Source organism: Trichoplusia ni, chromosome 1 (assembly GCF_003590095.1).
Source record: "Trichoplusia ni isolate ovarian cell line Hi5 chromosome 1, tn1, whole genome shotgun sequence".
NCBI lineage: Eukaryota > Metazoa > Arthropoda > Insecta > Lepidoptera > Noctuidae > Trichoplusia > Trichoplusia ni.
Genome location: NC_039478.1, coordinates 991,040 through 1,015,531, shown reverse-complemented (window position 1 = coordinate 1,015,531; position 24,492 = coordinate 991,040). Strand labels below are relative to the sequence as shown.

The following is a 24,492-nucleotide window of genomic DNA, read 5'->3' as shown; positions in this document are numbered from 1 at the left end:
ATAAAAAGGAAAGTAAGAAATGGAACATTTCTAAAAAAAAATTTCTTTTTCGTAAGTAGTAGTATCGACCCACTGAGCGACACGACGAGGCACGCGGCTGCCGCGGCTGGAGTAGCGCCGGCGCACGTTGCGCGCAACACGACGGGCAACGCGGCTGGCAACGCGGCGGTTAAGGTTCCGCATGCCACCGCGTCTCCCTAAACAACAATTATTTTCTAGTATTTTATCAAGTACAGACATTTAAATATTATAGATTATTCTAACGATACTTCTACGTTGCGAGATGGTGCTGCTACAGACGTGTTAGCCTCTTCACCCACTCTGTACCTCGCGCCGCTCTTCTGCAACGCAGATACGCGTAGACTTGTGCTAGAGCGCTGTAGGCACTGCCCACCGGGGTGTACGCGCCGCCTCTTCTTCGCCAAGACGCCTCACATACAGTTTCTCAAAATCAGGCTTAACCGACCTAAAAGCACGGTATGGAAACGGACTCTCCTTGTATCCTACTAATTATTGAGAGGGATAGTTATGTTTTCCTGTAAAGTGCTACAGGAACAAAACTTGGTATACCATTAATTGAAGACCGATTTGGCTGTCAGGGTGAAGGCTAGGAAATGAATAAAACAAGTATTAATAGACCCTGTACAAATTGATATATTTCTAAAACTACGTGTCTATTTCGCCAGTGTCTTCATTATTTTTTGACAAGCTTACAACCACTTTAAGTAGGTTAGTAGGTAGCAGGTAATGATGTCAGCATACAACCGAACTGAGTGTTACCTAGTTCTTACCTATTTCAACATTTAACATAAAAATACCTCAGAAATATTACAATATTTAACCTAGTTTTTGCATTTTTTGTTTACTACAAAGCGCTAAGTAGACGGTTGTCAATTTGCCGCGTATGTAAATTAACGGTCACGGCCAATAATTATGTAGGTATATTGGTCGTAGTCTCATAAATCTATTGATAGTCTAATGAATTTGCCGTCAGCGATATTTCAATATCAATAAAGCAAAAAATATGTCAGTCGTCTGCTCAGCGTTTCATAGTTTGTTTTAACATGTTCCTTATAATAACTAAACAATTGTATAGTTCCCATTTTTACCCATATACATAATAAACAAATGCGCTTAAAAACTAGACAGATTTTTTGTCAGTGTCAGATAAGAATATCAATATCAATACATTTATCCTCGCTCGAAATATTTTTAAGTACTTCATTTATGCTTCCTTAGTAGTGAGTAGTATAATCTGGATTATTAAATAAATAATTTGAACAAAAAATTGAGGAGCAAACGGACAATATATTATGTACATTCATCTATTTTAACCCGCGACGATTACCAACCAAAAAGTCGCCGTCGTCTATGGTCCTACAAAGGGTGGACCTATAAGTAGTGCTATCGTTTTGTTTATAATATTAATGTCTATAACAAGTATACACGGTTACATTAAGCTACGAATTAGATGATTTCCCATAAGATAGCCTGATAACACATCAGGGCCCCAATTCTGCTGTTTACAATGGCCGAAGAATAAATGGTTATTTGATTTAAATTAGCACTATTCGCATTATTGTAAGAATTTTTACAACTCAATAATTGGAAATTCAGTAAAGGGCGGAACATTCACGGTCAATACAATATTTTGAAATTATTCTGTCGGTAAAATGCTTAAGAGAATATGAATAGTTCCAAATTTAATCCAATTGCCATTCATTCATCGGCCGTTGTAAATAGCAGAATCGATGCCCAGGAAATACATATATCTTTGAAATTAACAGCTGATTTGTTGTTAAACTTTGTTTTTAACTAGCAAAAACTGTTATAACTTCGAAACAGTACCGTTACAGATATAGAATAAAATCACATAAAATAAGCGGAAACAAATAAGAAGATTTAAAAATGAAATCGATCCATTCAACATTCACAACAATACTTGTTACATCAAACATACAACACAATTAAATGTCACGGCAACAATAAGTGATAAATCATTCTGAGTTGCGAACAATGTTAATGAGCAGACGCCGTTCAACGAGCAATGATTCAAGTGATATATTTGATCGAAGAACGGGACAAATTAATAAATGCCAATAAATTGCTATTGCCATGTCGCCAATAAATAAGCATGCGAACAAACCCAATATAAAACTATGTATATTCTAAATATATCTTACAGCTGATCGACCCCAAAAAACAAATTAATATTATTAAAATTAATAATATGTATTTGTTTTTAAAAGGTACCATCTATTTACCGACATTTAAAACTTTATCAATTTTTCTCTAGTGTCGACTGACTAACAATAAAAACGGGGGGACAAATACCTACATAATCTTTATAATTGTCAAAAAAAAAACACATTTATTGGAATTTAACAATTGTTATATAGTAAAATGATTGGTTATGTAATTATGTAAATAAGTTAAGAGCTTATTGAAACTATGAAGCTTATTATAAATGACATAGTTGCAATAACGTTAAAAACACATAAATTTGTTTATTTTACTATTGTACTAGTTTTAAACACATATCTCATAACCATAACCTTTCAAAAATCTAAAATGAATGCTTAATGCAATCGCACCTTAAATACATATTATTATTATTATTTAAATTATAAATTAAGCAAGTAAGTACACTAGTGATATGTATTTCGGTATGTTGAATAGATTGTTTGCAGAAACCGAACAAAACATAAAAGAGACCTTAAAGAAAACTTTAAGGAGTAATCGTGCTGATAAGTATTAGTATCATTCAGGGACATTAGTTTGAAGATCGATACTGATTAAAAATCCTTCTTAAATGTCATACTTTCATGACATTTGACTATCATGTGACTAATTTGTAGAATAAATGGATATTTGAAAACGTTACTTAGATCTAGCGCACAACCGGTTTGAAGTGACGCAGACAAATGTTTTGTTGCCATCATTCAAAATCCCCTCCGTTGGCAGTGGATACTTTAATATTCATCAATAAATAACATACTAAGATCAAAATGATCTTCACAAAATTGAGCAAACAAAAATAAATAAAATGACAGTGATATCACATAAAAATATTATCATTAATAAACAGGACGGAGAAAATTATTACTGACGAGGGTTTTGAGCAGTTATTGACTTTAGTAACATAACACTAAATAATATGACTGTTAAAAAATTAAGTACAGCTTCTAATACTCTAAATTTACATAGCAAGGCAAGCATAATAAGTTATTGCTAAAACGCAGCCCCGCAGAATAAAGTGCGGCCTACATACAATCAAGGGCAAATTTCTAGTCTTTTTATATCACATTTCTATTTAATATTGAAAAAAAACCTACTTTGTCTTCCTAGATATGCATGGATTATATAAATATGTTAGTTAAAACTGTTATCTATTTGGCCTTGTAAATACTGGCTCAGGTAATATAAATATATACAGAAAAAAGTTGTAAATAAGGAACTATAGATATGACTCATTAAAACATATGCATTATATACCTACATAGATTAGTCAAGGGTAATACGGATTTTAAGGTATTTTTTTTATAATCTCAAATAAATGTAAAATTTTTGATTTCAAAACGAATAAATAAAAATCTGAAAGACCCTTTGAAACAAACGATCAAAAGTTGTTGTGTCTGTAAGAATTTAACATTTCAACAACGGCTGTATAATTTGTATCAAATTTATACATTGTGTTTTACAATATTTTGTGCTAAACAGCACACTCTTTACAAACATATTATTAAACCTATCTCATCACAGAACTTATTTATACACTAGAATATATTACTATTTTATAACTTGCCCATCGGCAGTGCCTACCGCAAGTATAAAAAAAGTACATTTTAACTTATACAAGTTTCTACAAGTGTGCTGCTAATGGGAAAATTATTCGAACCGGTAGTGTATTATAGTAGTATCACATTTATAAGTTCCACCGACATACTATGTAAGTATCATGAAAGTATTTTTCGAGCCGCAAAGTATTAATATGTCATTCTTTATTAAAAACCATAACGCAAAGTAATAAGGTCTGTATTCCATTAACTGGCTATGGCCGATGTTAGGTTGTTTTCTACGCAACTGAGTAGTGCCGATGGAAATTAAGAAAATGATACTTAACTATTCCTATAATATACCAGAACGATTATATATTTTAACAATTCATCTGTAAATCCTCACGATCTTCCGTCGGTCATATCTTCCAACATATACACCATATCGTTGGGATGTTCATAGCGATATCCTGTAAGTAAAATCGAGTTATCAATATCGAACAATAATAAAAAAAAAACATGGACAAAGTAGTCGTAAGATAACAAACAATACACAATATAGATAACAGAAGTAAGTATACAAATGTTAGTCCTGCAACCAAGGAGTTTCTACATGAAGCTACATAACAAACATGAACAACATCGGAAGGCTATGCAATACTGATAGCTTAGATATTAGTAGGTATTTATAATGTAACAGAAACACGTGATAAATTAATTGAAACAAAACAGCACAAAGGTAATGTCTGAAAAATATCATAACATCTTTCTGTAACAGTCTATGGATAAAAATTTGGAATTTACTTGCTTCTATCTCGTATTGATAGAATGTGCCTTACTGCTTTGAAGAACGTCCAATATCGTCGTCACCACTTGCACCCACTAAACGCAAATCACAAGAAACACTGCCTAGCAAATTATCATCTAATATCTACTCGTGTTAAGTTTATATAATTAACAGGTTGCAAGCATGCAGGTCATAGAGAAAATAAACACAAATAATTATTTAATATCAATTATAATTTGTATACGATGATCATCATCGTTGTAAATAGATTACAAAGTTTACACTACACTAAGATCAACTAAAATATATCTAACAAGATTGCTTACATTCTGGCAAGAAATATTTCTTCGACGACATTTTCATGTATTTAATTTAGAAAATATACTTTTTTGAAATCAGGCTTATCATTTTTAATAATTGAATGCCCATTATACAAATATGTGAAGGCAAATAAAAGATATTATTAAAGATACTGTATTAAAACTGTACCGAAATAACCACAGGAAAAACACACTAACAACATTATCTGAATAATTTGATAAATAAATGTACCAATCTATTTTGAGGAATTAAATAAAAGTAATTAACATAAAAAAGTAATGAAAAAGTAACAACATAAATATTGCTTTCAGGTAAAAAATTCAATTGTATTTTAAGTTGATTTAATAGAAATATGGCACACAAGAAGTTATTGCGATAGGAAAATAAATAAAATGGACTTATAGTAAAATACTAAATAATCTCAGTAACCCATACTTTAAGTAAGTATATTCCAAATTTTATTACTAATTTTGTAAATAAATTCGACAAAAGAGTATTAAATATCACTTTAGGAACGTAAAAGATTGCTAATTGTTTGTTATTTCACTAGTTTATTCTATAAACACACCTCATACACAGCCGAATCAATTTACCTAATAATTTAGATGTGATGCGTACGACATCTATAACTTAAGGAATACCAATGGTTGTATACGACGGCGACAGTTCTTCACAAACACTTGTACTTACTACTACTGGGATTATACAACTGAGTTATTTGAACGATAAAAATATTTTTTTATTGATATTAAAGTTATCAGTAAAGTAGTAAATATTCTGCTTCAAAATATTAAAGTAGTAGAATAAACTAAACGTGTTATCACTGGTTTGGTCAGAAAAAGTAGTCAGTGGTCGCCGTCGTCGTCAAAATTATATTTATCTTAAAAACTATTTTTTTTATATAAAATATTCGATATTTTATAAATTAAAACTACCCTTAACCAGAATATTACAACATAATAAGGTTTGTATACTAATAAATGTACGTTTCAATTTCACTTGGTTCACGGTTGAATGTTCAGCTAAGTAATGTCATTGGGAGTCAAAATATTAAACATAATTTTTGTGAATAACATTTAGTGTTAGTTGTCTAAAGGTACAGAGTACAAAAATACAATACTTTTTATTCACTTTTTTATAAATAAATGCAAGGGAATGAACTGCAATGACAAATTTAAACATATGTGTATGTCATTTTAAGTTGTGTCAGCTTTCGATTCTCGTACAAGACAAAAGGCAAAAATATTTCAGTCATATTTGGAGCAAATATTTATTAATAGTATATGGTTCATAACCACAAATTTAACTTAAATACAGTTATCAGAGAGAACTCACTGGAGACTTCATTTGGAAATGGAATTAAATTATTCAATGGAAATATACTTAGTAGGCGAGCGTTCGAACTTAATTAGTTTATTCAGTTTCTTTTTTATTACCTGAAGGCACTCTCGCTTCGCCGAGCTTATCCTTGATGATGTAGAAAGCTAAGGAGTTGAGAGCACAGCACACCAGGGCACCAATTCCAAAGGCACGGAAGGTAACCCAGCCACCATAAGTACCATATAATCGACCGCCCACGAAACTGCCTAACGAAGTACCCACGCCCTCAAATACAGCTCCAACTAAACCCTGAAACAATACAATTACAAAATTGAACTTTAAGTCTTTACTATAGAGGTGATTTTAATATGAAGAGAAGAAAACAACTTATATTCTCTTAAAAAACTTATTACCTATATAAAAAGACAGAGAAAAAGCATTATTAAATTACAAAAAAAGAGACAAAAAATAATTATGTAAGTACCTGTACTGTTGTCTCAGTCCCTGGTAGAGAAACAATATTGGCATATGACGTCATGGTAGGATAGAACATGCCGAATGTAATCCCTTGGAATAACTCTATGGGCAGCGCCCACCAGGGATCGGACAGAAGCGAGTAGAGTATGAACCTGACACCGAATGCCAATAGGACTATACTCATCATGTTAATGTGACCAACTTTTTTAAGTATGTAACCTGTAACAAAGAAAATCTAGATAGTATATGTAATACGTGACCATTTTTGATAAGAAAAAGGTAAGTGAATGTACAAATGAAATATTGAAGACCATGGAAAACGACCACAGAAAGTGCATATAAATACTTGATTATACTGAGTGAGCTTATTGATTTGTTTCATTTAAAATGTCAGAACCAGCCCAAGCCCTGGGGTCAAAAGCCAGTTGTAAAAAAATTATGAACACAAGTTGTACATGTACTCAATACTTACCAGACACAAAAAGGAAGGGAATTTCACCGCCAAAAGTTTGTATAGCGCTCACTAATCCTTGTAGAGTTTTGATATAAGTGGCTCCATCGCAGGTCAGGCCAGACATGTCTTCGAGGAGCCAGAACAGGAACTGCCATATGAGGCCAGTGCACATGCCCACCGCTACTGTCCACATCAGGAACAAGAATGTGGGTAAAGACGATAACAAGGTGCCCACATCAGCTAATATGTTCATTGACATTTTAGTTGTGTCAGTCTGAAATTATAAATTTCAACTAAAATAGTAAACTAATTTTGCTCTAAAAAATTTTTTTCTAAAGTCTTTTAATAAAGCAAAAATGAGCTGTATGAACTTTACTATTCAAAAACTAAAAAAATATTATTATTATTCTGCTTCAAGACAATTAACCAAACCAGATTTATCGGATTGCCATGTGAAAATTAGTTAAATCAAAAAAAAAATCTATTAAGACCATTGCTGGGTACAAAATATTATATGAGCGAACATTACTATTTTTACTACTGAATACTGGTTGCATAATTTCCAAAGATTAAGATATTAATGACAAAGCACGTACCTCTAAGAAACATGATACGACGACATCTCCCAACATAAACACGAACATAAGTACAAATGCCACCGTGTAGTCTTTGTATGCGCCGTCACTGAACAAATCTATAAGGACACCGGTCAACAGGGAGAAGACCCCCCAACCTACGGACCCCCATAATCTCTGTTTGCCGTATTGTGACACTTTGGGACCTGTAATGTTAACAAAAATATTAAATTTATGCCATAATTAAAAAGCTACAATTGTAAAATCAATGCCCCGATTCTGCTATTTACAATGGCCGATGAATGAATGACAATTAGATTAAATTTGAAATTAGTCCTGTTCTCTTAAGCATTTTGCCAACACAATAATTGGAAATTCATTGTATTGACCTCGAGTGTGACGACTGGCGTCCCATACTGAATTCCCAATTATTATGTAAGAAAAATGCTTAAGAGAATACAAAAATGTAATTTTAAGCCATTTTTCAATCATTCATAGGCCATTGTAAATAGCAGAGGGGCCCAGGTTCATAGTAGGGGTCTAAGAATATATTGTTCTCATACTACATTCATTAAGATAGGAATAATTTCAATGCGTACCAAGAAGATCGAAGCAGATGGCATCAGCGAAGGTAACAACCACGGCTTGGCCAACCCAACTGACTATCATTAGGAAGAAGAACAACCAGAACTGTGACGTATACTCCTTAGTACCCTCTTGTCTGCTTTCTGCGGCTCCCTCTATTAACTCATTTACCTATTGATGTAAGGAAACAAACAATGTAATATAACACATAAAAACAAAAAAGATCAAAATTATTAATCATCAATTGAATTTAGGCAGCACATTTGATTATACTTAGTACCTAAGACATTATTTAATACAAAGAACGTACCACGGTATTCTCACAATGTATATCACAGGAAGACTGAAAAAGTTCAGACTTGAGTTGATATGTAGCTTGTGATACACAGTTTGGATAATGTATGGTCACTGAAACAAAAAAATTAAGCTGCAAAAAAATAAGTCATTGTGCTGGCTGAATTTTTACTTCGTAGTTATTGTGCCAGCTGCAAAAAATAGCAAAGTAGGTACACTATGTACAGTAATTTGTTCAATCATTTATGAACACACAAAACAGCAAATGATTGAACATTGCAGATATTTGTCGTAAAGAATGACGTTATGAAGGGAAATTCTGGTATATCATAGTATCTTGTGAAGGTATTATTATTATCAGTATCGATATAAAACAAAGATGCCACTTGAGGAAAATCACTTGACGTCTCTCATGCATAAAGTACCTGTGACTTGAGGTGCAAGAATTAATTTTAAAAGAATAATACTTTAGTTTTTTACAAGTAGATATGGGATACAACGTGTTTGGGATCTGTCTTACCTCCGCCTTTCCCGTCGGGCACCTCAATGTGGTTAAGCCGCATATAAACACACTCGTGTTCAGCCATCGTCTTCGATAAGAGTAAGACTCCTGTAAATGACAGGTTCGAAGGGAATTGTTCATTTTTCGCGGTCTTTGGCTGGCAGTAACTAGCTGTGTCGGCTTTCCACCATTCGCAAATCTCCATAAGACGCCATGGTGTGTTTACGTCAAGGTCGCATGACGCCTGTTTAACAAAAAACTTGTTAGTCATCTGTCGTTTAAATGAGCAGCAAATTACTTCGTTAAAACAGTTTTATAGTTTCGAAATAAAGTGATTGTTAATGCGACTATTAGGTGTAATTTTATTACAAAACAACAAACGAAGTACCTATCTAAATAGGTGCAAAATATTTATGGTTTTTAGATATCACTGGTAATTTTGATAAAATAATTTTGATATAATTAATGGCCGAAACTTGTTGGAAAAGGTAAATTTATCTGCACTAAACCTAAAACTGACCAAAGTATTTACCTACGTAAGTATATTGTTTTTTTAAGAAAATAAGTTTCGGGATGAAAATATACTGGGGATACATTTAATTGACATTACATACCTCACAATCAGTGCTTATGGTCTCATTGGCGAGTTTGGTAAATTCAGCTGTGTCGTTTGTACATAGTTTGTAATTTAAATTTTTATCAATACATGTCATATTAGGTTTTTGGTTTGCTATAGCAGCCGACAGATTTGCGTTTTTACACTTCAAAGAGCAAGGTTCATTGACATCAACGTATCCACTTCCGAGACGACAACTAGGACTGAATATATTACCTATAAGGAGACAATTTTAATGTGATTTGATGAATCAATAATACCTATATGACATAAAAAAAGTTGCTGAGTTAAAGGGCAATGCACGCAAGGAATTCGCCAAAGCAATGGTTTCATTTTCCTTATAACACATTCGCATGGCGGGATATTTACAAGAATAAAAAATAAGACATATAAACAGGTTAATTTATTATGTCATATAATTGTTATCTATATATTATTATTCTTCATAAATGCACATCGTCCGCAAAAAATCTTACATATCAATAGGAACTTATTCTCGGGCGAGTACTTAGAAACAGACTTTTAATTAAATTCCGTTCAACGTTTGACGATGTCAATTCTAGCGGTGTTTAGAGGCGCGTAACTATGACAATTTAATTAAAATGCAATGTCCATTAACAAAAACACTAATATCTCACCATCCAAGGTCACGTTGTTCGCAGCAATATATGCGCAATTATCTTCTTTTACAGTAACATTACTGACAGAAGATGTATATTTTATATTATCCGTATGACTGTAGCAGTATTGTGGTATATGCCAATGTTCACAAACTGTCTGCCACATTTTAGGAGAGGTCATGTCACAGTTCATCTGCAAATTGTTCAAGGTTATCATAAGCCATTACAATAAGTGCTGGAACAGAATCGCGTTGTTTGATTGTCGTATCAGATTAAGCAGTGATTGTAATTTAATAACGTTTTGATGAATGCTACTTTAGTACACCACTAAATTAGTGCCAATTTACGATGTAAAAATTCCATGACGCAGGCTTATAAGACATGTCAGCTAAATAAAGTCTCGAAACGAAATACAGAACTATTACGTAACAAGTTTGTAGTTAAGAGGAAGACAAAATAAACGCCAGTAAGTTTACTATCATGGATATGAGTGGTATAATCGCAACATTTTTATGAAATCCGGCGTGTCCTTGAAAATGATATCTGGCATGCACGATGGCCGAGATAGATAACACTCACCTGACAATAGGTACTGGCGTTTGAACTCAGATTACTTAAAGAGTTGACTTTACACATGTCCACTGACGCTTTGTCCTTGTAACAACTTTGTAGCATAGTGACCCCGCCATCACAGTCTAATTCAACGCTCAAATTTCGACTTTCCGGTATCGCGTATATACACCAAAAACCAACTATAGTCAATATTTGAAATAAAATAAATATAACTTTTTGTTTTTTATACCTGTAATACAAAAAAAATATTATGGAACAACTACTACACTCTATGTTTTGTGTGGTAATATCATCTTTAAGAGATTTCATGTTTCTTTTCAATTGTTTAGAATCATGACACACAGCATTCCTATTACCTTAAATAAAAGGCTACAAAAAAAGAGTTTTTGGTTTTTTTGTATAACAAGCTCTTATAACATGAAAAGCTGTATCTCTTACACACATAACAACCTAGAAACAACCTTTAAAGGCTTATAATATTTAAGATTTACTTAATGCTAAAGATAGATTAAGATAAGTTGATTACGTTGTCTGAGCAGCCATATAAAAGAATTAGCATGTCAATAAAGCATGATATTGGTACATACCTGTCGGCAATCACACCAAACAGTGGTTTTGCAATAAGGCCAAATATTGGTAAAACTGTGTATATCAGTCCTACAGTGGCAGATGAAAATCCTAATTGACGAGCATAGGTAGACAAATATGGTACCAACGGCGCCGTCCCTAAAACAAAGTAGAATGTGAGCTAACCTAATAATTAAATTTATTAAAATTACTCCAACGATTTACGACCAATGATTTATTTGAGCAAAGACCAAATTTATTACAGTGACCTACATTTGTAACTTCTTAGTCTGATTAGAGCCATCCATAATCAGTCCTCATCAAATGTATTACTTCAACCAAAATAATTTATAGTTGTTCCAATGTATTATAATTATGCATTATTATTGGTTTATTATTGTGATGAATACATGTGTATTGTAAATATAAGATATATAAAGCTACTGGGTTCAAACTAATGCAAAGTGCTATGTCTTCTTGAGACACATATTATTTAGAGTTAATGTAAAAATAGTAGTGCAAATGCCATAAAGGAGGTTTTAATTGTGAAACAGAACTGGTTTATTTTGTTGTTAACATACTGGTTGATTTTAATAAAATAAACTTACCAGCATTGAAGAAGAAGAAGTGCCCTTTAATGGGCAGTAATTTTTTATTTATTTGCATCTTTGAAGGCAGCATTTTGGTTCTGTAACAAAAGGCATAACAGTTGTTATTACGATTGCAATTGCAAATAACCTATTATTTGGCATGAGTCAAGGTAATTAATAAGACACATTTTAGTTTTGAAGCATATCCACATGTTCTACATTTTTATTGTATTATATTTTTTACTAGCTTTTCGAAAGCGGCTTCGCCCGCGTCGAGGTCGGTTATATCGAGTTTCCAAGAGAACTCGTCAAAAGTCTGGGATAAAAACTATCCTATGTTCCTTCTCAAGGTCAACTCTATCCCTGTACCAAATTTCATTAAAATCGGTTCAGTGGTTTAGACGTGAAAGCATAACAGACAGACAGAGTTACTTTCGCATTAATAATATTAGTAAGGAAGTAAGGATAGTAAGGCTAAAAGTTTCAATGAAGGCTTTACTAATAATCGGCAATCATGGTGTTACTCATAATTATGTGCTAGTTTTACCATATAGTACCACAAAGCTACAGCGAATCTACTAAAATGTCTTGTGAATAATCAAAGATAGTTTTTAGAATTATGAAAGTTGATTGTGTACATCATAATAATATTGACCTTCCAGCTACTGTCTTAAATAAGTTCTTAAAAATAACAGAAAACAGCCAAATGAGTTTAATCAATACAGTACATTGTACAGTAGTTTTAAGTATTGCGCTCAAATATTACTTATTAAGTTTTTATTTTAGATGGAGATAAGATGGAGGATAAACACATAATAGTTAAATAACAAAATTAAGCTGTTTAATTTACAATATTGATAATTTCTAATTTACTGCTATTTTTGTTGCTCCAATAATAATGTTTATTGTGCTTCTGTGTTAGTTAAAGTACTTAGTAAATACTGTTTTAATTTAAGATTATAGACTCAAGTTGTAAATGCAATGTTCAAGTCACAAACAAATAAACATGTGTACAATCAATAGAAACTTCAAAGTAGTTTTGTATGTAACTGGACATATTCCTGCTTTGTATTTTCTTTCTTAAATTTGGCAAAATCTAATAAAGTTGAGATGAAAAGTTATATTTAAGTACTGGAATTGATCTTTTGTGGTTCCTTATTCATGATTAAAATAGGAATTAAGTCAATGAGGTGAATACAAACTTACCTAATTATTAATTTATTTCCATGAACTTAAGTAAAACCAATTAGAAATCATGTAAACACTAAACCAGTTTGGACGCGGTGTATAGACTTTATACAGTTATCTGTGATAATGATATCCACAGAACTAAATTTATTGACCTATTTATTTCTGACGTTTACACAATTACTAAATACCGAAGATGGACTTCGTTTTTGAGAAAGATTATAAATTGATGAAATACACGTGCAATGAATGAAATGAAACGGAATGTAATAAGAAAAATTGACAACTGATTGACCACTGACAATGTAAATGTCAAACCGTGACGGCTGCTGTGATGACAGCGTACCAAAAATATCAAACTTTAGCACGAGTGTTGTCGATTAATTTAAAGCGTAGGTATTGGTAGAATATTCATCCGAAATCAGAAGCATGTGTTTTTTTTATTTCACTATTTTTTTTATTAAAAGTATAAAAAATCTTATGAGGTGAAACTAAGTAACACGGTACACAGTAAAAGAAGCGATAAGAAATAGTTTTATTGTGACTCAAAATTCTTACAATACTTATAAAATGAAACGATGCTATCGTTTCATTTTATAGAGATGTCTATGAATTTAAAAGGCTTTTTACAAAAGTCTACTTGAAAATCTTTATATAACTTGGACAAAGCACAGTTCGAAGTTTTGCGTTGGCGTCACAGCTATGGGAAATTCTGCAAAATTCATACTGTATATTTGTCACTTGTCTCTCGGCAACACTGACGATGTCATAATGATTGCCAAGAGTAAAAATGATTTAATTTAAAATATTTTAATATTTTTACTTAAATTCTTCATTGTTAAAAGCTGGCTTCTCCTTTAAAGGCAAAATTAAAAAAGACCAAAAAATACGTACCGTAGCATGCGACATACTTGTATAATGCAGAAGTGTAATCATGTTTAACTGGATTTTTATTAATCATGTTCTGGTCTCTGGACTATAAGTAATTCCACATATAACGAGGCATAAAACAAGGATCTCCGAAACTGTTTCTACAACCCTCGAAGATATTTTCAGAACTTTGGTAAATACCTGCAAAATTTACTAATTTTATTTCTGCTGATGACATTGTTCTACTGTCCTCAGCAGCATCCATACTGAGCTTTATGATCAACGAATTGGACAAACCAAGCCGCCAATGACTCAAAGATAGAGCGGTTTAAGAAAATACGGATTGCGTACGTCCAGAAGTATATCTACCATGGCCAACTGTGTCTGTGTGGAAACATGGGAAGCAACTGGAACAAAATTTTGGTCCGAGGAAAATCTTATTTACCTACGGAAAGGCAATCTGCCAATATCTCTCAAAAAGACGCTCATGGATGTCGCTATTCTTCCCATTCGAACGTATGGTACACAAAAATTATTGCTTAGATCCCGCTCTATGCCCGTTCGTTAGGCTGTACCTCAGGAACCATTATATTTTTTATAGATAGTGTCAGAACCCATAGCTGGGCAAATGCTTCCCCCTTCTCTTCTCACGAAAATCGCTAAAGCCTGTTATTTTTTCCAAATGATTTTTCCATGCCAACAGGTGAACCATTTGTGCGTGTTTTATTTCTTTACCATTTTAAAAAATATTACCGACATAATGGTTATGTTCGAACAATCAAACTTTCTATCTTTAGGGAAAGTACATTTTACAGAAGTCAGGAGAACACAGGTAACACCGACCCTTAACCCCATCCAATTGGCAAACTGCCAAGCTACTTTAAACCAGAACTGAAAACGTAGAAACTGTAAAAGGATAGTAATTTTTGTCTTTTCGTATAATCTTGAGCAAGCCAGCATACATTGGGAAGCTGATTATATGTTGGCCGTTATGAGAAGAACCTTTTGAGAGGTCATAGATTTCGATTTATTCAATTTAATAACATTTGGAACAATACTTTTGTAATCGAGTACCTACCTAGGTAAAAACTATTAATATTCAATTAAAAACTTAAAAAGAGAGCTTTACTTCGTTACGTTAAGGTTGATTTTTTCACACTTATTGTTGTTTACCTGTCTATTTGTGGAATCGTAGCTCCTGAACGGATTGAGCGATTTCGTTTGTATTGAGACGATTAAAAGTGGGGGTGATAGGGGGAAGAATGACTGAGTATCTACCACTCAAGTAGGGGGTCAAATGAAAACGCACTGAAATGAGTGAGTTCTTCGTTTGAAATGAACGTTTCGATATGAAAATTGCTATCTAGTGGGAAAATCGGATATGGAAACCGATTGTCAATGGAGAGAATAAATTACTACATCTCAGTGATTGCATTGATTTGTCTAGTAGGTTATTTATTGTTGGCGGATTTTATTGATATTTTAATTAGTAGAATGATTTGACGCTTCGATGCATTTCGATTCTCCAGGTTATGATATGAAAACATCCAAATAGGTCGGTAGGTAGCCACTTTATCTGACTGTTCATACAAAATTCAGCAATAAAACCTCCATAATTTTATTGTATAAAATGTTGCCAATGGCTTATTGGCACTCAGTAATGACGTGACTATCTAACAGTAAAAGAATCCAGACAATCCTCAATAGTTCTAGATATTAGTGCGAACAATAAAACAAATAACGTCGTAAATGTTAACTCTTTATAATGTTAGTAGGTATTGAATCTCTTTACAATGGCTCCAAGACCACCCATTTTACGTCACACGTATTATGTGATGCAAACTTTTCTCACCGTCCGCATCGCGTCGGCGACCGTCGCATTGCATAACGCACGGAAAAATGAATTGTTAAAGCACTAATTCATTATGTAAAACACACTCAGAGTGCGCGGATAAATGTTTAAATCTTAAAGGACAATATGAATCTGCAATGATTGTATCTATAAGTTCTAAACTTGAAATTTAGTTTATATGATTATCTTTTCCAAGACTGTTAGCTGCCCAAAGTCGTATTAAATTAACTGTGTTTCAGCACGCAAAGTTTTCGGGCGAATCAAATACTACAAAAAGACTAGTCTCAACATATTTATTATTGCGTATTGAGTTATTAAGTTCCTATAGGTAGATATACACTAGCTTGCTATGTGGTACCTGCAATCATATGTGTGTGCGGTGTGTTATTTCACTGTTCAGCTCTAGAGAATTAAGTATTGCAAATGAATGCCGATCGCTTTACCTTATTTGCCTTTTAATACTTTATTTATTCGACTAAAACATAATGGCATTTCCGTCCATATTTTAAAGGACATTCACGTATTTGTAATTATGACATGCATTACCTACATTTTTGAGTTAGAAAAACGTCACAATCTCAACATAGATTGTAATTTTTGAAGTTTTGATCTTTGTGGAGGGGAAAAAGGGGAAGTTCTTCATTCGGTCTCAAGCAGTGGCTTAACTATCGGAGTGCTGAGTGCAAGTACAAGGGCCAAAATAAGTTTAAACTATGTCTAAAAAGAGGGAGTGTCGATCTGGCCACAACACTGCCTAAAATACTCTAATGATTATTTTATCGTACCAAAATAAATAAATCGGTAAAGCGGATCTAAAATGTATGAATAATCGGCGTACAATATAAAAATAGAATCCAGAACCTCCTCCTTTTGAGGTTGGTGAATTCATAAGATAAAACTAGCATTGTTTATATTTCAGAAATAATATTTCAAACAATCATAAACGCCTGTTGCATTTGGTTTCACGAAAGAGCCCGTTACCCATTTCGTTACTATAGAAGTAGAGTAACAATTCGAAAATGTATTTTGAAACAAAATTTATTTGTAACTGAGATAGTTTCTACCGGTTATTTGATGTTCACTTTCCATTTGGTTTACCTACAACCTACGGCCCGTGAGTTAGTTCTACGAATGCTACGATCCGTAGCAATGAATATATAATCGTATTAACGTAAAAAATGAGTTTTTTTACTATGTAACGATAATGTCTATTTTGTCAAATCCCGACTAACGGATCGAGACTTAAATCCCATAGCTACAAGGGAAAATCATCAAACAATTAGCGCCCATCGCCGCATCGTCACTCGTTAGAGTTGTTAAAACCCGCACGGACTGATTGATGGCCACTCGCAGTTAGGTATCAACACAATACTAAACAATACTCCATAGTGTACACCAGAAACAAGTACGATACATTATTATAAAAATAGTCGTATACAATAGGCGGTCTTATCGCAAACAGCTAAGTATTGGTTACATTAGACACCATATAGATACCTATTCTGATTCTTTCGAGAAAGCAAACAAAAATAAGGAAGTTCGAAATTAAGTACCTACATATTATCGATAACATGTACAGTGAGTGATTTACAAAGCGCAAACCGTTAGTAAAATCTCATGTTTATATAATAACATACAATAGTGCCTCTTCATTTCAATCTCATCAACACAAGGTAAATTGAAGTAAAGTAAATTAAATTATGGAATGAATGGAATACCTATACAAAATAAATTAATTTATGAACGACACGTGACACTGTGTATCTGCGTTTACAGAATTGAATTTATGTTAAATGCATAGGTAACAGATACACAAACATATTTGGGCAAACCGCATGTACTTAAACGTGTGCAATCCTGGGCCTCTCTACTCAATGTGTATGTAACTTTCATGACCGATTTAGATATTGGAATTTGAATTAATACCAGTTTGTCATCATGTTAACCATTTGAACGGCATTAATTTGTTTAGTATAATGGGTATTTGTAAAGCCATTTTGTCGTAAATCATTGTTACCAAATAGGTGCAAATACGAATTCTAGTGTTATATCGCTGCTTATTTTTTTAGAAGATATTTACATATTTATATATTTACTTTTTAAGAGGATATTTTAGAAGCAAAACATCAAATAATACTTCTTGAGGGGATTTTTTTATAATAACTAATGAGTCAATTTAAGAAAATTATATGATCATTAGTAAACCGGTTGGTTTACTCACGCGTATTTATTCGGACCTAATAGGAGTCCTTTATCACGAATTGACCAAAATTGTCGTAGTAAATAAATAATTATGAATTTATGATTTAAAGCAATGAATATGTTACAATTGTTTTGTCAATTTCCTCATAATTCCCTGTCTATATTCTATTTTAATGGTCTTCATTAAAAAGTATTAAGTTTTTCATCGCTACACACTCAATTAGCGCAGAAATGTTGTGTAGCAATAAATATGCAAGAGAAAATAATGTAATTGAATATCCAATAGATTTTTATAAAAATTCAATACGGAAGAGAACAAAAATAGGAATGAATGAAATGAATAGGGGTACTGGAGTAAATTACGCCTACGAATCGTGTGTGGGGGATGGTGATTGCGTGGGTTACATTCCCAGAACTTATCTATCTATAATATTTTAGGCATCATCGCAACTAACAGTAATTAAGGTAGATATAAATAAGACAAAAAGTGCAGATGTATTTAATATTAATACCAAATATACTAATTAAACCAGTTAACTCTTAAAACCATTTATTTTTCTTTTAAGGCGTTGTCCATCTCACCGTCGTCCAGTGAGCAAAATTAAAGGAGGCTTACTCGTTTTCTAAGTCTGTTGCATGCTTACTGGCATCATCGCGTATTCAGCCTTGTGTTAATACCGAACTCACACGAACGGCAAATTTAATGTGAAGGTACTGACAACGTAGTAGATACATTAAATTTCTGAATACGATATTTTGATACTTACGCAAATGAATCCACCGTTTTCGTCTCTACACAAATGTATTTATTATTTGATTGACAGTTTGGTGTATTTTGAATTACCTAAAGTTTATTGGATACAAATATGAACTTAAAACATACTAGCACTATAACCCTACATTACCCCTAAAATGGTTGAATTGAGTAAATAAATTTTTGGTTCATATTATAATTTTTGTCAAAACAATAGACTTACTTCGAAAAAGTCAACACAAAAGAAAAAAAAAAACACATTCATTTCAGCTAGCTGTTGAGAGTCAACACTAGCCTTATTTCTATATTTTTATTGATTTTTTAAAGCTCTAACACATACATAATAGAAGGTGCCCTCTAAAAATATTAATTATCAGCTGTTACAATCTTTAGCTCTTTTTAATAAAAAATACTTGATTAGGCCAATCACAGACCGTTTTAATTTATAACGTTTCACCCTTTTACAATATTAGAGCTATATAAAGCTATAGTAGATAATATTCTATTAATTTCACAACTCTGTACTAAATTTCCAGTAACTCTGTTGAGTGTGTAAGCATTCAACCACTTTACCACACATTGACTGACATACATATCGTTGGAAAAGGTACTCGCATGTGTTGCATTCAATATCGAGTAGTGAGCACAGGTTTGAACACGTTAATTTCTATTTCATTTTTTTCTATTCTCATAGTTCTATAGATGCTTAAAATTAAAAAAATGACAAATCTATTGAATTTATGCATGCAAAGCCTTCTTCAAAATCCTTCAAAGCTTTTACTTTTCGTAGGCTATTACCGTACAAAGATCTATCTATTAATGCTGAGTCATGTGTACAATTGGTGTGTGTAAAATATTATTTTGACAAAGTTCATTTGTCACATTAATAATTAACCAATCAAAGTATTCAGTCATGGTGAATTCATTTTGTGAAACATGGGCCGACCGCAACTGCACGCCTAGTGCCCTCGTGTTCGTCCTGGGTCCTAGTGAGCGCATTGCGTCCTTGCGCACTTCACCCTGCGTCCTACGTCCATGCGTCCATGCGTGCGTGCGTGACCGTGTCCCTATACTCTCCGGGAGGGGGAACGAAAGAATCAATCAACCCAGACAGTAACAGCGTTTACTATCATATACCTATCGGTACGGCTATATTCGTCACTAATTTAATACCTCTACCGCGAATGAAAGGAAAATGTATGAATTGGCAACAAGATCAGTATTTAAATATGGTTCGGAATATTTTGGTGGTTGAAAATGGAGAGTTGGAAGAACGCTGTTGGATTAAAAAAAGGTTTTTAATAACAGAAGAAGTTTGAAAGTAGTAACAGTGCTACATTGAAAATGAAAAGTTAATAGGTAAGGCAAATGGTTGCATCTTCCAGGGCATGCACTTGAGAAGATATAAAAGGCTCATGACAAAGAGATATTGCACTTTGCAGTGGAAGGATAAATAGACAGCGGACAATGGAAAAAATGAACTTCAGGGTATTGATAAATTATATGGCAATTCTACGATCGGTTCAAACAGAAAACAGCGTTGTCTCTAAAATACTTTTGAATATAGATCTATACTACTTAAACACGTCTGGTAGGTAGACGTTTTTTTCATTAAGTGGCTTAAAACTAAGACACTGTGTGAATACTACATAATTGTTTAGAGTAGATATTATGATGAAATAGCCAAAACAGAAACGTATGAAGTCAGCTAATCATCTTAGGATGATCTAATTATACAAATGTGTAGAGGCGGTAAAGTACACCCGGAGTGAAATAGTTTTTTAATGTTAATAAATCGGCAATGTCTATGGACTATGAAAAAAGTTTTCCCAAGATTAGAGTTACGACGGTTTAAATAGGAAGATGCTTTAATGTTCCTAAGGTGACTGTTTCACCCGCGCCATCGAAAGAGATAACAAAATAATAATAATTTATGTATAAACTTAAAATAATCTACAGTTGTTTATCAAAAATACACAAAAGGCTGTGATGATCAGCGTGCCTGTGGCCAAATAGATTAAAATTAATCCTTCGGAGGCAGGAAGAAAATGGACTGTCTAAATTCTTCAAACAATATTTCAGGAAAAACCGAACTAATGGGGAACTGCATACTAAGCAATATTTGAATGCTGTGGGTGTACGAAGAATAGGTGTGTTATTGGTGGGCTTATAAGAAAAAAAATTGCCAAATACCCCCTAAAAAAAATACGGATCAATCGCTATTGTATGGCCATGACTCTCGGCCACCTTAAGGCATGCCTTAATCACGATAGTAATGTACTCCAAAATTAATTCATGAATTTGTAACCACTACAATTACCGTGCAATAGCATTTACCTAACAGTATTATTTCAATTTGAGCTTCCCCTTCATTTTTCTGGTGTGCAACAACGTTAATATTCCATGATTTATCCCATTTTAAAGGTTCCTTTTTCATAATTCGGCTTTCCGTTTGACATGGTTTTTTTCTTACGTTGAGTAAATGCTGGGCTTCATAAAGCGAAAAGATTTTCAATCTGCAAAATTGTAATATTTGCATAATGCCCAATATTGTTGACTGAGCTACAATATCGACGATTTACCTTATTTTCATTTTCCCAGAACCAGTATTTTCGAATAACATTAATAATTTTTGCTTGTTTGTTTTCCTGAAATAGCTGTAGAGTTTGTTTTTTTAAACATATTTTTCCATTTCACCTGACTCAAAGAAGTTTGAAAATCATGTTATTTGTAAACTGACAAGATACATATCTCTATGTTATTTTAATATTAATGATTTACTCATTGTCTCGCTAATGAAGAATTGTACAAGAAAGCTTGTGGGGATTCCATGTAATTTTGTGTCCTTGATTTGGGAATCATTATAAACTTAGGTCAAAAAATCACTGCAAGGCTAGCCAAGTGGCATGATAGTTTACTACATCCATGACCACTGGACGCGACGTGTCATGAGTACGATCTCTGCGTAGGATAAGTGAGAATATTATACTTGCTGAGTATGATTTGAATGCTTGTAAAACCGGACGCAAGAAAAAAATCCTTAATATCGCCTAAAAACCAACTAACTAACCAATAATGCCTAGATTTACCAAATGGATAGATTTATCACCATGCAACAAGTTATTACTACGGCAAAACAGACTCGAGCACTTTCAAGCGTTTCAATAAAATGTTCACCCCTTATTGTCTCGTTCAGTTTGAAAACGCTAAAATAGGGATAACCACCAACCGGCTTTTTTGAAAGTGTGAAGTACCAAAAAGGTGATAGAGCAGTTATAACCCTGATAAGAACTCCGAAATTCATCCTTAATTAATTTGAGTTCGTTTTGAGTACTAGTCATGAGGTAAAGGTATCTCTCAGTACCTACCCACGTTTATGCACACAAAATATTGCTTTGCGTCAAATAGTAGTCATAAAGCACAAACACTTTGTTTGGTACTTGCTTGAAACCAACCTCTTTGTAATGGTCTCAGTAAAATTACGTACGAATTTAATATCTTTTGTTTGCTTTCGTGATTGTGAATTCACTTAACTAAATTAAATGTACTCTGACATAGAAACCTAATAAACTATTTCGGTAGATAACAATGGCAAATTAAATAGAAATTGCGATTAATAAAAATTGTATAAACGTTCAACAGTACGTTAAGTTGAAGTATCGCAAGGATGATATGAAAAACTGAATACTGAAGTTACTGTCCAGTAATTTGCTACCGAACGTTAAGTAAACTAAACGCACGTCGGGCCGCAGCACGGCGGTCGGGACCGAGAGGGCGCCGCGAGTCGTGCTACGTCTTAAATGGAAGCCTATTTTCGTCGAATCCTTTACGCTAAAAAGAAGTAAATTAGGGAGGTTAGCGTCGTGTCTCGCCGAACTTCGAAGCGATTGCGATGCGGCTCCTCCTTCCCGTGCTATTGGCGTTGGGCGGCTCAGCTCCGCCAATGAGACCGCGCTTAGCCCCACTCGCTGCCATTTCATATTACTAAGATTACGTTTTCCTTGATTAAGAAAAATGCCAAGTTTTCAATAATTATGTTACTAATGTACCGTCAAAATTTGATATGCGTAGCGACACGGCGTGCCATCAGTACCACGCGGAGAGCAGAGAAGCGAAGATTTTTTAAAGTTATATGAAGCGCGTTTTGTGAGTGGACTTTGAATAATCAACCACATATTCAGGTAAATGGTAAAGTGTGAGGACGCCTACACGGCGGCGGGCGTCGAGCTTTACGTTGATGTGTTTCAACCGCGAGATTCGTGAGAGCATTTGATTCAGTCCGCTGCTCGGGCACGGCGCGCGTCACTCGCATCGCGCTCCGCTTGCGTCAACCGTCCGTCGACCGAAAGCGAAACTGCGCCCGCCCGCCCAGAGCGCGTCTATAACGTTATTTTAAAAATAAATCGCAATAATATTCACTATTATTGTTTGTACAAAGTTATCGGTTTAGTTCAAGACTCACGCAAGTGTTTATCAACAAACGAAAAAGTTAATAAAAGTGAAACTTAGCGAAAAACTCTTATAAACTTATTATAGTGATTTATTAAGGATGTTTGCAATGCTGCCGATTTAACATTATAAAGAGGCCTTTGGATTTCAAGACGGCGGTGGATAATTTACTTCGCCCTGAATTAGAAAAAGTGGGTGAGTAATAAATAGAATTGGAAAGATATGTTTGTAAGAGATTATATTATAAATTCAAAAAAGATGATTAAAAATATTCTTTAAATTTTCCAAATTATTTTTAGTTCTCCTTATTCGTTTATGTTCAGTTGCTTTATATATAATTATGTGCTTTTATTAATTTTAAATTGAAAAAAAGGTTGCTGTGGCGTGTGGCAATAATTTGGTCAATATTATGTTGCTTTTTCATATAATTACTGTTTCAAATGTTTGTATGAACCTTTCCTTTTACATTGTATTTAAGATTTTAATTTAATTATAAGCACCTTAAAATTAAAATTACAAGTCTACGTTTAAAAAACCAATGGTTGTTTTTTCAACATCTATTTTATTCCTGAGATATTTACTAATTTTTTTTAATTTGTAACACTTGACATTTTGATATAGTATTTTGTAGCCTAGATTATTTATTTAATGTCGTTTAGTATTCGTTTGCTCCTTACGCTCATAAAGAGAAGACTACATAAAACTCCTATCTCGGACAAGCTGCCTTATGCTATAAAATACTTTGAACCTTTATAGACTCACTAGAGATTCACTGTTCTATAACCATAATAACATTCCGAAATCGGTTTAGTCGTCTAGGGGATCGTCTGTCTGAAGCATAAAGAGTAATACTATTCACAGGTAGTTTGTACTTATAATCGCAGCCTATAATCAATTTCTTAAGCTGGTAATTCTGTTTTTTATCCATCCGCAGACAGTACTAAACAAAAAAGATATATATTAAAAAAAAGTCGTGGTATTGTTCTCTCTAGTTACCTACTAATTTAATAAGTGAAATCTGAATTAGCATTCACATGATGAGCTACAAGATTATCTTTTATCAATAATTATGGTTTACCAACGATGGGTAAATATAAAAATCCAGTTATTATTTTTGACA

The 24,492-nt window shown here is 33.3% G+C and overlaps 2 protein-coding genes across 4 annotated transcripts in view; one reads left to right on the top strand and one right to left on the bottom strand.

Moving 5' to 3' along the window:
- Positions 1 to 1,674: 1,674 nt before the first annotated feature.
- Positions 1,675 to 13,553, bottom strand: LOC113501258 (major facilitator superfamily domain-containing protein 6). Its single transcript, XM_026882381.1, has 14 exons — positions 13,264 to 13,553; positions 12,076 to 12,155; positions 11,488 to 11,626; positions 10,907 to 11,129; positions 10,346 to 10,520; positions 9,706 to 9,923; positions 9,110 to 9,335; positions 8,606 to 8,703; positions 8,310 to 8,466; positions 7,732 to 7,916; positions 7,154 to 7,409; positions 6,689 to 6,900; positions 6,321 to 6,513; positions 1,675 to 4,246 (listed from the first exon to the last, which is right to left on the bottom strand). The coding sequence occupies exons 2-14, from the start codon at positions 12,146 to 12,148 to the stop codon at positions 4,179 to 4,181; spliced, it is 2,223 nt and encodes a 740-aa protein (XP_026738182.1). The 5' UTR covers positions 12,149 to 12,155; positions 13,264 to 13,553; the 3' UTR covers positions 1,675 to 4,178.
- A 9,047-nt stretch (positions 13,554 to 22,600) lies between these two features.
- Positions 22,601 to 24,492, top strand: part of LOC113500879 (forkhead box protein L2-like) — a 42,681-nt gene continuing 40,789 nt past the window's right edge. For 2 of the 3 annotated variants that reach the window (XM_026881913.1, XM_026881833.1), the window contains exon 1: positions 22,601 to 23,563. In XM_026881913.1, coding sequence (XP_026737714.1) covers position 23,563 — 1 coding nt within the window. In that variant the 5' untranslated portion in view covers positions 22,601 to 23,562. Of the gene's footprint in view, positions 23,568 to 24,492 lie in introns of all 3 variants that reach the window. The other variant, XM_026881992.1, reaches the window with a different exon arrangement.

Bases quoted from the DNA above. Each gene is read 5' to 3' on its own strand.
- LOC113501258 (XM_026882381.1), bottom strand. From the start codon at position 12,148: ATGCTGCCTTCAAAGATGCAAATAAATAAAAAATTACTGCCCATTAAA. The intron at 7,917-8,309 runs GTACGCATTGAA...TTAACATTACAG, and splicing joins CATCTGCTTCGATCTTCTTG to GTCCCAAAGTGTCACAATAC. The intron at 6,514-6,688 runs GTACTTACATAA...GTATTGTTTCAG, and splicing joins GGACTGAGACAACAGTACAG to GGTTTAGTTGGAGCTGTATT.